The sequence below is a fragment of the Eptesicus fuscus genome, chromosome 14 (assembly GCF_027574615.1).
Source record: "Eptesicus fuscus isolate TK198812 chromosome 14, DD_ASM_mEF_20220401, whole genome shotgun sequence".
Classification (NCBI taxonomy): Eukaryota; Metazoa; Chordata; class Mammalia; order Chiroptera; family Vespertilionidae; genus Eptesicus; species Eptesicus fuscus.
This window is the reverse complement of record NC_072486.1, coordinates 13,901,591-13,914,829: the sequence shown is the minus strand read 5'-3', so window position 1 is coordinate 13,914,829 and position 13,239 is coordinate 13,901,591. Positions and strand designations below refer to the sequence as shown.

The 13,239-nt window shown below is 43.4% G+C and overlaps 1 protein-coding gene and 1 pseudogene across 1 annotated transcript in view; both read right to left on the bottom strand.

The window, feature by feature from the left end:
• The window catches only part of RAPGEF5 (Rap guanine nucleotide exchange factor 5), a 196,377-nt gene that overhangs the window by 143,776 nt on the left and 39,362 nt on the right, over nucleotides 1-13,239 (bottom strand). The window contains exons 3-5 of the mRNA XM_054726573.1: nucleotides 12,510-12,616; nucleotides 5,851-5,972; nucleotides 3,815-3,983 (exon numbers count right to left, since the gene is read on the bottom strand). Of these exons, the coding sequence (XP_054582548.1) occupies nucleotides 3,815-3,983; nucleotides 5,851-5,972; nucleotides 12,510-12,616 (398 nt within the window). The remainder of the gene's footprint in view (nucleotides 1-3,814; nucleotides 3,984-5,850; nucleotides 5,973-12,509; nucleotides 12,617-13,239) is intronic.
• LOC129151492 (small ubiquitin-related modifier 3-like) lies at nucleotides 8,053-10,243 on the bottom strand (annotated as a pseudogene).

Here is a 13,239-nt window from a genome sequence, read left to right as displayed (position 1 = left end):
CAAAGGTCAGTAGAAGGACCAGGAGACGGGCTTTTGGCTCGTGAGTGGTCAACCTCGATTAGTGAACCGAGCAGACGTTAGAGGGCATTTCAGTAGAATGGATAGAAAGTAAAAGGTAACAGCTGAATGGACAGGACTAAGAATGACAGAAAAATGGAAAAAGATTTTGATACAAACAGCAAGAACAGTAAGTTACTAAGAGACAGACAGACCTGGACTGGAGACATCATGGAAGTTTTGCAGTGAAAGTAGGACTTGGGCTCCCCCTTGAGGGGTGGGTAGAATTTGACTGGACAAGAAAGAAGCTGAGGAGAGAGCACAGCATCCTCTGGGCCTGAGGGAACTCGTGGGTGTGGGGCGGGGCGGGATGAACGGGGATCACGGGTTAGAGCAGGAGTTATGACAGGATCAGATGCATGAAACCACAGGAAGGGTAGTGTCAACTGAAAGAGGGCAATGTCTCCAGGCACCTTTTTTTCTGACTATGCTTTATTCCAAGTCTGGATAACCTTTATTCTAAGTCTGGCTTTCCAAAATTTGGCCGAAAACATTCTACCATAGCTTAGCAATTGGCTTGTAGCTCTACTGTAGAAAAAAATGCATGTCCTCTCTCTCCAGAAGAGATTTGCAGTGGTTCGGTAATTTTATCTGTTTATAGTTAGGACTTACAATGTGGAACAGACAGACCCATAGCTTCCTAATGACCCAATTTTCCCAGAGAAATTCCTCCTCCCAAATGTGCATGTTCACACCAACATAAAAAATGTGCTGATAGACAAGGCACGCTACAGCGATTCTCAACTCCAGAGGCAGGGACCAGTGTGACGTAAGGCTGGAAGTAACCTGGAATAAATATTAAGACCCCACTTTTTAAAACACTTTCCTTTTCAGAACTTACAGTAGACCTAGGATTTCCCTATATACAAAGCCGCCTCATTCACCGGCATTCCAGTCTGCCGAGTGAGGAGAAAGGACTGGAGCTACAGCCTGAGGCCTGCTTGCGAGTTGAGTTCAGTTGCCCCTGTGCCCCCGTTCATCTGGGTGTGCCCGTGGGGATGCACCCAGTTCCATCTTGCCCTCGGGACGGGGGACGGTGAAGAGCTGCTAAAGAATGCCGGAGCCGGAGCCGGAGCCGGAGCAAGGCACAGCCACCTCTAGCTTAACGAGCAGGCCACTCCTTCTGAGAAAGCGTGTTCAAGTTTACGGAAATGCTCCTCGGCTTTTCTCAGGAAACTTCTGACCCATATTAACAGCACATTACCCTACAGAACACTTTCTGTACTTAGACAGCTGAGTGGGGAGTAAATATGTGAAGGCTGCTTCACCCTTGCAAGGTCCTCTGTAAACAGTGGTGGTGAATTCATCACCATTTCAGAGTCAGTCTAACATGTTTATAGCTGCCATCTGTAACATCTCCGAAAGGGAAGCTAGGAGGACCCCCATACCGCCTAGGAACCTGGGAGCAGGTGCTAAAAGCATGGTTATTAGAGCCAGATAGTCAAGCACTCAAATCCTAAACACTCCACGCACTTGTATGTCAGGTTATCTGACTTCTGTGCTTCAGTCTCGTCACTTATAAAATAGGAAAAACTGTAGTAACTGTCTTACAGGATTCATCTGAAGACAAAATAATGAATACAGAGCAGTGGTTCCCAACGTGGGGCACATGCCCCAACAGGGGGGCAATTTGATTTTTAAGGGGGACAATTCAAGAATGAGTTATTCACAGTGAATTTTTGTATTTCTTATGGTTCTAGGGGCCTCGTGCACATATATATTGTGACCTATTTATGCATTTCAGTACTCTAGTATATGTTTTGAAACTTTATTTGCTTTTTTTTTTCATATCACTTCATATTATTATTTTTTAAAACAATTTCTTAGTGATTTCTTCCTCAGTACTTCAACTGTCCTTTCGTTCTTTTATTTTTCTCTTTCATGGATGCCATGTACTTTGGAAACTTGTTTAGACCAAGTTAATGGCCTTTTAGGCTTCCTCCATGTGAATAAGAGTTCATTTTTTGAATAATAAGAACTATATGTCACAGGGGGGCATCAAGATTGTAGAGATGCTTAGGTGGGGAATGGCCAAAAAAAGGTTGGGAAACACGGATATAGAGAATTTAGCATAGTTCTTGATATAAAATGTGTTCTCTACAATCAAGCTTTCTGTTACCCAGTGTCTCATTAGTATTCTGATACTTATTTTTCTAAAAGCCTCTATCAGTGGTCGGCAAACTCATTAGTATACAGAGCCAAATATCAACAGTTTTTTAAACTTAAACTTCTTCTAACGCCCCTTCTTCAAAATAGACTCGCTCAGGCCGTGGTATTTTGTGGAAGAGCCACACTCAAGGGGCCAAAGAGCCGCATGTGGCTCGCGAGCCGCGGTTTGCCGACCACTGGCCTATATTAACTGTTCAGTGTTGTATTTTTCCTCATTTTGTTAATTCTCACCAGGAGGATATTTTCTCCATTGATTTTGAGAGAGAATGGAAGGGAGGAAGGAGGAGAAGAAGAAGAGAGAAATATCAATGTGAGCGAGACACACTGACTGGTTGCCTCCCGCATGTGCCGTCACAAGGGCTAGGGATCAAACATGCAACCCAAGTATGTGTCCTTGATCAGGAATGGAACCTGAGACCCCCCGGTGCTGGGGCCGACACTTTAATCACTGAGCCACACCAGCCAGGGCTCCCTGTCCTTTTTAACAAGCGTAATTTATCTCTGTTATGGGTGTAGGTATTTCTCCTAGGACCTGCGCTCTTACCCATGAGATGAGGATAATACCACTTGCCCTGCTAACTGAAAGAGTCAACAGTTTGGTAATGTATTCTAAAAACTAAATATGTAAAAGTTACAAACTGAAATCTTTAGTCCGCAATACACTACAGTTAAGTAAGCTTGTCATTAATGGTGTGGGCAGTTTTGAGTTGCACCTGCAGCATGTCAGAGAGGAAAAGAATGTTTGTGGATGTCCTTGGTTTTTGTCTCCCCACAATGCCCCCAGGTCAGAATGCCATATCATGACAAGTCTTTTTTCCCAAACCTTCTCTAAAATGAGTTAATTTTAATTCATTTTAATCATATAGTGACTCAGTATCTTCATGTGTTTTATTTTTTAATATCACCCGAGGATATTTTTTCCATTGATTTTTAGAAAGAGTAGAAGGGAGGAGGAGAGAGAGAGGAAGGGAGGATGAAGAAAACATTTGGATGTGAGAGAGACACATCAATTGGTTGCCTCCCACATGCACCCCAAACCAGGGCTGGGGATTGAACCTGTAACCCAGGTACGTGCCCTTGACTGGAAATCAAACCTGAGACCCTTCGGTGTACAAGCTGATGCTCTAACCACTGAACACACCAGCCAGGGCTATGACTGGTGTTTTAGTTTGCCAAATGTTGCTTCTAGATTATTTCCCTAAATGTCTGTTGAGCTCTTTCTTAGGAAAGTCACGACTTGGGTAGTGAATAAGATATGAGTTACTATTTTATTCTCAACTCAAGTCAAATCATGTTTATTTCTAATTTAGATCATCTACTCATATAGCAATAATTAAATTAGTGCAGCATGGTGTAGCTGGCAAGGCAGGGACTTCTGAGATCTGAATGTTAAATCAGTCACTTAATAGCTGATTTCATTTTAAGCAATTTATTTTACCTTTCTGAACTTGCACCTGAGAAATGGGACTAGAACAGCTACCTTTTAAAGGAGATGGTAATCTTAAAGAGCAAAGGACGGTCCCCAGACACAGTAAATGTTCTTAACATGAGAGTAATTTAACAACAGAACAAAAGAGCATCCACTTACAGTTCACAGATGCCAGCTCTGGTGCGAATGACAGGCACAAGCTGCAGTAACATCTTGACACCATTTTGCCACTCTTCTTCTCGTTCGAATTCACAGTATAGGTAGCTACATTCATCAGATGAAAACTGATAGAAAACGTAGGTGTCCTGAAAGTATAAATGCTGGTCCACTGTTGGAAAGAAAAAAGGTGTGGATCAGTTTTTTAAAGTATATTATTTAGAGAGTCGTAAACCAAATACTAAGCTGAAAGCATTACTGAGTACTATTCACCAGGGGTGGGACTACAATCACATAGTCTAAGTCTATTCCTGTTCACAATTCCAGTGGCCAATCTATTTTTATTATTTGAAGCTTTGAGCAGCATATTCACACATATTTTATCACTTTTCTGCTTTAGGGACAGGTAAAATTTGCAGTTATTCAAAGACAGTGAGGAGGTATTTCTTTAGTGTCCCAAAGCAGACTGATACATGTAATTACTGTAGTGGAACACAAGTACAACATGGTGGCAAGTTCTAGATCAGTGGTTCTCACAAGGGTGATTGTGCCCTCCCCAGGGAACACTTGGCAATGTCTAGAGATGTTTTCGGTTGTCACAGCTAGGGGGTGCTTGGTCTCCTTCAGGAGACCAAGGACTATGTAGTGTAACTCACTATTATACCCCAACAACTAGGACAGTCCAGGTACACAGTAAGTGGTGAGTGGAAGAAAGAGATGCTGCTACACATTCTACAAGGTACGGGCCAGCCCCTTACAACTAAGAACTATCTAGCCCAAAATGTCAACACTATCAAGGTTGGTAAACACCATTTTAAAGGAATCGGAACTGGGGACTTTTCCAAAAAATATTAACACAAAATGTTTTGTGGAATCTCTCAAGCAAGCTGATAACATTGCTCAAAGGTAGCTAAATGATCTACACTAATAAAAGAGAAACATGCAAATTGACCGTCACTTCACTTCACCCACCAGCCAATCAGGAATGAGTATGCAAATTAAGATAGTGGTGGCCCCGCCCCCCACTGTTCCGGGCCTCTGGGCAGCATGAATGCAGGCACAGAGTGGCTGGGTGGGGCAGGAAGCCTGCTATGAGAGGGAGGAGGGAAGAGGGGGCAGAGGGAGCTACAGGAGCAGCGCTCCACCCAAAGCAAAGACTGAAGGTGGCGCAGAGCGAAGGCCAAGGTCTCGGGTGCTGGAGGAAAACCAGTGCCGGCAGCCAGGGGAAGGAAAGCCTACTGCACGAATCTCTTCATGCAACGGGCCTCTAGTTTTCTAAATAAGAGAATCAGGTGTTAGTTATTATTAACTCACTAAGATTATATCCCTTTCCCATCTGAACCACTCTTCCATTGTGGGACTTTGGTTATGCCTTTCTGAACCTTCCTATGTTCTCTGGCCCTCAATATTTATTACCTAGAGAAAAAAAAGGGTGTGGGGTGGGCAACCAACATTGACCAACCAGCATCTCTGCGAAAGAGCTAAAAAAAAAAAAATCAGATTGCATCACTCTTATTCTCCAAAACCCTGGGCTCAACAAAGAAAAGAGATATCAACTATCTTTCGAGTTAACAGCAATTTTATGTTCTGTTTAAACAGCTAATTTTTATAGGTCATATCTCTAACTATTCATGATTACTTAGTCAATCAAAATGGCATACACATTCCACTCATAAAATCAGTCTCTGATGATAATTCTAAGTACAGCAAGATAAATCACACATTTAGGGCAACTAAAAATGTCACTGATTAAAAAAAATTGTGAGCAGCATTTTGAGTAGAGAAGGGAGGGGGGGTACGTGAACAACTCTTATAGGCAGATGTCTATGAATCAGCAGGTACCTAATTATTTTTACAAAAGGTGTGAGAGAAATAACAATCAAAAGATGACCTATCACTTTTATTTTTAAAATAAGAGAGAATGCAAATATTTATCTGCAAAACCAATATCCACCCAGGTAACTAGGATAGCAAGTATATTTTGGTCTGGCCACTTAATAAAATAATGATTCTGTGCCTTCCAAACATGCCCTACTAACCTGATGACAGAATCCCCATGTCCAGTAGGAGCTGCCAGACCCCTATGGCCGTGGATCTGCACTGGACGAAAGGACAGTGTTCCAGAAGCCAGTCGACCAGTTCTGATCCAACACAGCTTCGCCTGCATAAAACAAAGACATTCACATGAGACATTGTGACCACTCATTTGCCAAAAAATTGGTATTTAACAGCATCCCTCTCATGTGCTTGCTTTTTAAAACGAGTGACTCAATAATACATGACATGTACCTCTGATTCATTCCTCTTTCAGATTTTAGCTCAAATATCACTTCCTTAGAGAGACTTGGAATCAAATTCTCTTATACTTTTTCTTCAAGTCACCTAACATTTAATAATGATACGTCTTTCTGAATGAATAATATCTGCTTTCTTCACTTAAGAGTAAATTTCAGGAGACCAAGGACTGTGTAGTATAACTCACTATTATACCCCAACAACTAGGACAGTCCAGGTACACAGTAAGTTCTCAAAATACCTAATTTTGCATAAATTAAAAAATTAATTTAGCAGTCCTTTATAGAAAGATAATGCTTCTGCCTTTGGCAAGACAAGTACCTCAAGTTGGTGGTGATAGATTTTGGTTCCACCATTTATAGATTTTTATCTAGTCTCTTTTCCCCCCCCCCCAAATGCAATATTTAATATAAGAGACAGAATATCAAACTATATTTACTGTTTACAGTAGTAAAGGACAACAAAGAATGTACAAATTGTGAACAAACAGCAGAGCCAGCAGACACCACATCCACACCCCAACAGCAAAACACAAAGGAAAGGCAAGACTCTGGGCAAGCAAGAGATGACGGTCCAGGTCGCACTGCCCAGGTACCAGAACGAGGCAGAGCAGGGCCATCAGGCAGCAGGGGTTCCATACAGAAGGGCAGGAGGAGAACTGAACGTTTAATAGGTACAGGCTCCAAAATGTCTCACAGAAATGAAACCACAGCCAACGTCAGGAAACAGAGAGCAGTCTGTGAGAACAACAAGAAGTCGTCTTTGCACGGGGCCCATTTGTAACCACACTTTGAAGTAGCTCTTTGACACAAGAACATCAGCAATACTTAATCGTACTTTTTTATAGAAAGACCGTAATTATTCATCAGAAGCAAATACTGGAAGAAATCTGAGGCCACAATACCACTGCCAACTGAGAAATATGGGAATTGCTTTCCTCTGTATTAGAAGGGGACACCTGCAACTAATACAAAATAATATTGAATATAAACTATAATTGAAAACTTTTTTAAAAAAAGAAGGGGGAAAGCCAATATCTGCTGCGCCCTGTTTTGCCCATGCACTGTCAGGGGCCCTGGGCCTGGCCCTACGCCAGGGGACACGAGAGGAACTGAGTGCCCAGGCCCATGCTACTGAGGGACTCAGGTATTTTTCTTTTTACCTCTTAAAAAGCATTCCAGCCCTAACCGGTTTGGCTCAGTGGATAGAGCGTCGGCCTGCGGACTCAAGGGTCCCAGGTTCGATTCCGGTCAAGGGCATGTACCTTGGTTGTGGGCACCTACACAGTGGGGAGTGTGCAGGATGCAGCTGATTGATGTTTCTCTCTCATCGATGTTTCTAACTCTCCATCCCTCTCCCTTCCTCTCTGTAAAAAATCAATAAAATATATTTTTAAAAAGCATTCCAGTATTCTCCCTTCAGCTTTACCATATTCTCACAAACTTGCAATATTTAGCATTGAAGAAACCTACAGGACAGTAAGTGGACCTATGAGAAACAGTTAAGTGGAAGTGTGTCTCCCCACAATGCTCCCCACAGAAGCACCCCCACTTTGGTGATGTGAGCGCTCTACAATGGAATAAGCAGGGGGATCAGATCCCCGTCTAAACTAAAAAGGGACATTCACACAACAAGCTTCGGGGAAAAGTTGTAAGAGGGGGAAAGACAAAAATGAGAGCAAAAAACAAACCCCCAAAACCTTGCAACTCATTTTCCTAAACAGACATGACACTGGCTGGCCCGGTTCCAGGTAAGGATTCGCCCCTGCAGACAGTTTTGAGTGGCACCCGCAGGATGTCACAGAGGAAAGGAATTTTTGTGGATGTCCTTGGTTCCTGCAGGCTCCTTGGTGATTGGCGTGGTCACTAATAGTGTTCACTATTCAACAGCAAATGCCAGGCCGGTGACAAAGTGGGCTGGCCCCTCTACAGACCACACCCCAAGAGTCAGCCAGTCGCCCTTGAGCCTCCTGTCGGCCGCTGGAATACGTCCATGGTGTCTTCATCCTCCATGTCCAACGGGACCTGGGTGTCTGCTTCAGTAACTGGCGGCCCATCAAACCGGAACCTAAACTGTCTCATTGGCCAGCCCGGCTGCTCGCAGTAGGCCTTCATCAGCTTGCTCAGTGGGGTGTGTCTCTTAATCTTGAACTGGACCACGGAGCCATCCTGCCCGGCCACTTTCAGATTGTGCGGTCATTCTGTCTTCACTCCCTCCTTGGGCTTCTCCTCGGACGTGGCTGCGCGCGGTTGCGGGGCAGTGGGGCGGCAGGGGATTAGGCAGCGCAGCAGCTGGCAAGGGCGAGTCACAGTCTAGACCCACCGCTCTCCCACCGCAAATGCTCGGGGGGGCCGCGCTTTGTCCCCCAAATCCTGGAGCACCTGTTGGCTGGTGTGAGGTCACATGACAAATGCATGTGCAGGACACGCGTGCCCTGGGCACTGAGCACGCGCCCAGTTGGGCCGAGGTTCCAGCTCTAGTCTCTTTTTAAAAAACAGTTTTAATTGATTTTCGGGGAGAGGAATGGAAAAGGAGAGAGAAACATCTATGTGAAAAAGAAAAATTGATCGGCTGCCTCCTGCACGCCCCTACTTGGACGCCCCTACTTGGGACTGAGTGCACAACCTGGGCGTGTACCCTGACCTGGAACCGAACCAGCGACCTTCTGGCGCATGGGATGACGCCCAACCAGCTGAGCCACACCTGCCAGGGCTTATCTCGTCTTTTTAATAAGAACAAAATAATTCCAAGAGGGTTTGGTAAAGTTGGAACACAGTGGGTGATAGAGAATTTTGTTTGCTACTTTTCAGAGATTAAATCTTAGAGTTTGTCTCAAAGGGCAATCCATTTGACTGTGAATCTTTTTAATATAATCTAAGCAATCTAGCTAAGGAACCTAGATCGTAACACCCACAAATGCAGATGTGTGTGAAGGATTCCACTAACCACACACACACAAAATATTCTCTGTAATCTGTCCTAAAATATACAACTATAGTCAAAGACTGTCCAATCTTGGTGTTACAAGAAGTATCTCATGCCTCCTTTTCCATCTTTATGAGCCTGTGATGAAAAACCCAAAGAAGAAAGCTTGCTGAAATGTAGATTCTCATTTGCAGAAATTTCATTGAATCCCACTCTCTCTTATGAGAAACTGTCACCAAAATGATTTTTAAAAAAAGGATGTATCATGTAAATGGCTATGTTCATTCTATATTTGGTATTTAAGGACCAAAAGATGTAAACTTTATTTGTATTCCTAAAACAGAAAAATATTGCCTATCTCCTGTGATTGGCATAAGCACAAATAGCTAGAAATCACACAGTAACCAACAATACAAAGATATGCCACGAGGCGCTACATTTTCTAGAGTGAAGAAAAAAAATAAGCTTTTTCTGTTGAGAGATCTGATCAAACATTCTAGCTTTTGATAATGCATCACAGTTTTTTGGTACAGTGCTACTGTTTGTAAGATGCTCTAAGGCAATTAAGGCAATACCGGGCATGTTTAATTGCAGGTTAGCATTAAGACATTAAACAGATTAACAGTCAAATAAATGGATGTGTTTTTTTAAACAAAATGAGGAAACAGATCACAACGAAACAGTCCATTAGACCAATATTAACTTCTAATTCGATAGGACACCTATCATGTGAAAGGCTCAAAGTGTTAATTAATTCCTCAACACCTCTGTCAATTAGCCAGCATCTTCACACTAATTGCTCGAAGCACAGTTATCGCACGGATTAAACACTGTATCGTTTGTCATCCTTATTCTCAGAGCAGTCCAGCTCCTCAACCTACTGTGTGGAACACGAAAGGACACGATGGAACATTTACTGAATAAACCAAACTGTTAAACTGAAAAAGGTGGCTGGATGGGTGGGCGCGCATGTTTGTTCACAGGTGATGGCGGAGAAATTTCTCGGACGGGGGCTCCTCAAAAGCATGGTTAAGCATTACCTGAGAGATCTGGCTAACCTGCAGATCCGAGGCAGGATGGCTGGCTGGGGCCCGAGAGGCCTCGGTTCTAACTGGCTCCCTGGTGATGCTGGTGACCACAGAGCCCCAGCCCCAGGCTCTACCTTGCCATTGGGAAGAGCTCGCTCTGTTTGGGGGTCAGGGCTGAGTCCATATGCGAAAACACAGCACTGCCCTGACAGCGGTTAGCAAGGAGGTGAGCTGCCTCTGCATTGAACTCATCCTCCCCTGACTTCTGGCCAGGCCCGCAACAATCCAGTTAAAATGCCCAGATCCACAGGATTTAAGGAGAGCAGTGAGGAGGGAAACGGAGACGGTGGGAAGGGAGCAATCTGAATACGGACAGCAGCTCTTATTCCCGGCGTTGTACTGAACACGGAAACTGTTCCGAGGACATGCAGACCTGAACACGGAAACTGTTCCGAGGACATGCAGACCTGAACACGGAAACTGTTCCGAGGACATGCGGACCTCACCACAGTCGCGCGTTAGGTAGGAACGCTGTGATACGGAGGTGACTAGGTACAAGGCCATGAGATTGCTCTAACAAAGCTTTCTTTTAACAATCTCTGGAGCTGAACATTTGCTATCTCTTAGCTTCCTTCTGTTACATTTTTAGCCATTATTTCATGATAGTGCAGACACAACTTTAATCTCGGATATAAATGGGGCGATGCTATTCGGAGACCAGCTCTGAAAGTACTTCTCGTGTGGTGCACAGGGAACACTTGCCCTGAATGCACTAGCAGACACACGAAAATGATCCCTTCTGGGCCACCATATTGGCACTTTGTCTTTAGACCCAGAACATGCATCAGTCCTTAGATTTTAAAAGAAGGGAGGTTCTGGCCTGACCATTGGGAATCTGAAATAGCAAAAACACGTGCTCTTTCCTCATTCTATTCCCACCAGTATGTTCTAACTTGGATGGATGGTTCTTTCCATGAACTCAGCTAATGCATATCTCTCCATTCTTTTTTCGATCTATATCCATAGAGATCACATAAAGAAACGAAACCGAACAGTGACGGACATCACACGCAGCCTTATGTGCAGCGAAAATGAATCCCATGAACCCTGCTGGAGAGCTCAGTTGGTTAGAGCATCATCCCGATACGCCAAGGTTGTGAGTTCGCTCTCCAGTCAGGGCTCATGCAAGACTCAACCAGTGACTGCATAAATAAGTGGAACAACAAATTTCTCTCTCTCTCTCTCTCTCTCTCGCCAATAAATTTTTTTTTTTAATGAATCCTATTAGCTCACTCACAACTAAACCCAAAGACTTTGTACTGTTCTTGTTTTTAAAAAAATCAGACATGTCTAAGTTTAGTTAAAGAAATGACCTTTATCCTGGGAATTTTTCCTACTTTTTTTTTTTTTGCGGTCATTTATTCTGAGTATTCTTCCTATTCTTTATGGTATTGCGATTTCATTTCTATAAGAAAGAATAATGAAAATCAATGATAGTTTGTTTTTTTTCCTTTTGTAGTTTTCTTCTGGTATTGTTTGGTGTGGTTTAATATCTTTACTTAACATAAAAATATGGAAGACTAATAAAAAAACTTTTGGCCCTAGCCGGTTTGGCTTGGTGGATGGAGTGTCGGCCTGTGGACTGAAGGGTCCCGGGTTCGATTCCGGTCACGGGCACATGCCCGGGTTGCGGGCTCGATCCCCAGTGGGGGGCGTGCAGGAGGCAGCCAATCAATGATTCTCTCTCATCATTGATGTTTCTATCTCTCTCTCCCTCTTCCTTCCTCTCTGAAATCAATAAAAATATATTTTTAAAAAACTTTCGGTTTTTTTTTAACCTCCAGAAAATGAAAATATGGGCTCCAAACTTTCCAAGTGACTACTCTCTTGGTCCAGCTGTACTTTAAAGCAGGCCTCTAACCCACCCATTTGCTCTAGCGCCTCTGCCCTTATTCACTAGCCAAGGCAGAGAAATGCCATCCTTACGCCAACCTGCCCCTCCCGCTCTTCACAGCACCCAAGGGGATTCTCACTCCCACCTGGTGAGCTGAGCAACGGTCTCTCAGCCCATGGACCTGAGAGTCCTCTCAGAGCCTCGATAAGGTCCCTGAAGGAGGACCTATATTTATTGGCGTTGCTGTGTAGGACACGCCCAATAAAATTATGCTAAACTATCCCAGCTCAGAGGAAGCAGGGGCTCTCTCAGGAACCCATCCACACCCGGGGATGCCAGACCCTAACTTCAGAACCAGGAGTCCAACTGTCAACAAACACTTAGCTAAGTTTAAAGAAGAGACAAGTCATCACCAGTGACCCAAAGGACACTTCACACAAACTGACCAACCCCTCCTGCTCCTGATACAGCCTGTCTCTGTGATCAAGCTTACGATTTTAACACTTTTTTTTTTCATAAGGAGAGTTTCTGACAAGATGTTAGAGAACTGTGTTACCTGTAAAATCCCTTGAGGTTCACTCTGTCCTTGATCAGATCAGCTGCCTGGACGATAATGATATTCCTCAGTGCTCTTCCTGCACAAGAAGAATTCTCCCCATAAATCTAAGTGGAAAAAACAAACATTCCCTGTAAATGTAGAACAATCATGCCATAATTTGTGAGCATACTATATATAAAAAAAATGATGACCAAATCCATAAGCTTAAGACACTTATGCAGCTACAAACACAGCTACCTATTTTATTTTACTTCTGCTGTTGGTTCATTTATGCTATAAAGCTCTAACAGCTATTTTCCGTATGCTAAACAGCTTTAACTATAATTACAAATAACACATTTTACATAAGTTTTTAGTGTAAAATACCCACTGTTTTTACTAGTAAAAACATGGTGTTTCTATCAATAGGGCAAATCAAAGACTATTTTTATTATGCATTAACTCTGCCATATTGATAACGCATCCATGTAAAGGACTTGGAAGACGGGAAACTATTTTTCTCTGTCTCGTGGACACCTTGCACCACGACAATTTGACAGCAGGCTGTTGTCTGCGCTGCGTTTAAGGGTCACTCCACTGCAGAGTTCATAGTTAATTCTAAGAATCATGGTTTCCTCTACTTTGCAATTCCAGCGAGCAGATAAAGAATTTTTTCAATCTTCTAATTTGCCCAGATGAGTCTCTGGTTCTTAAAGGATGAAGGGACATTCCTTAGATCCAGAGAGGC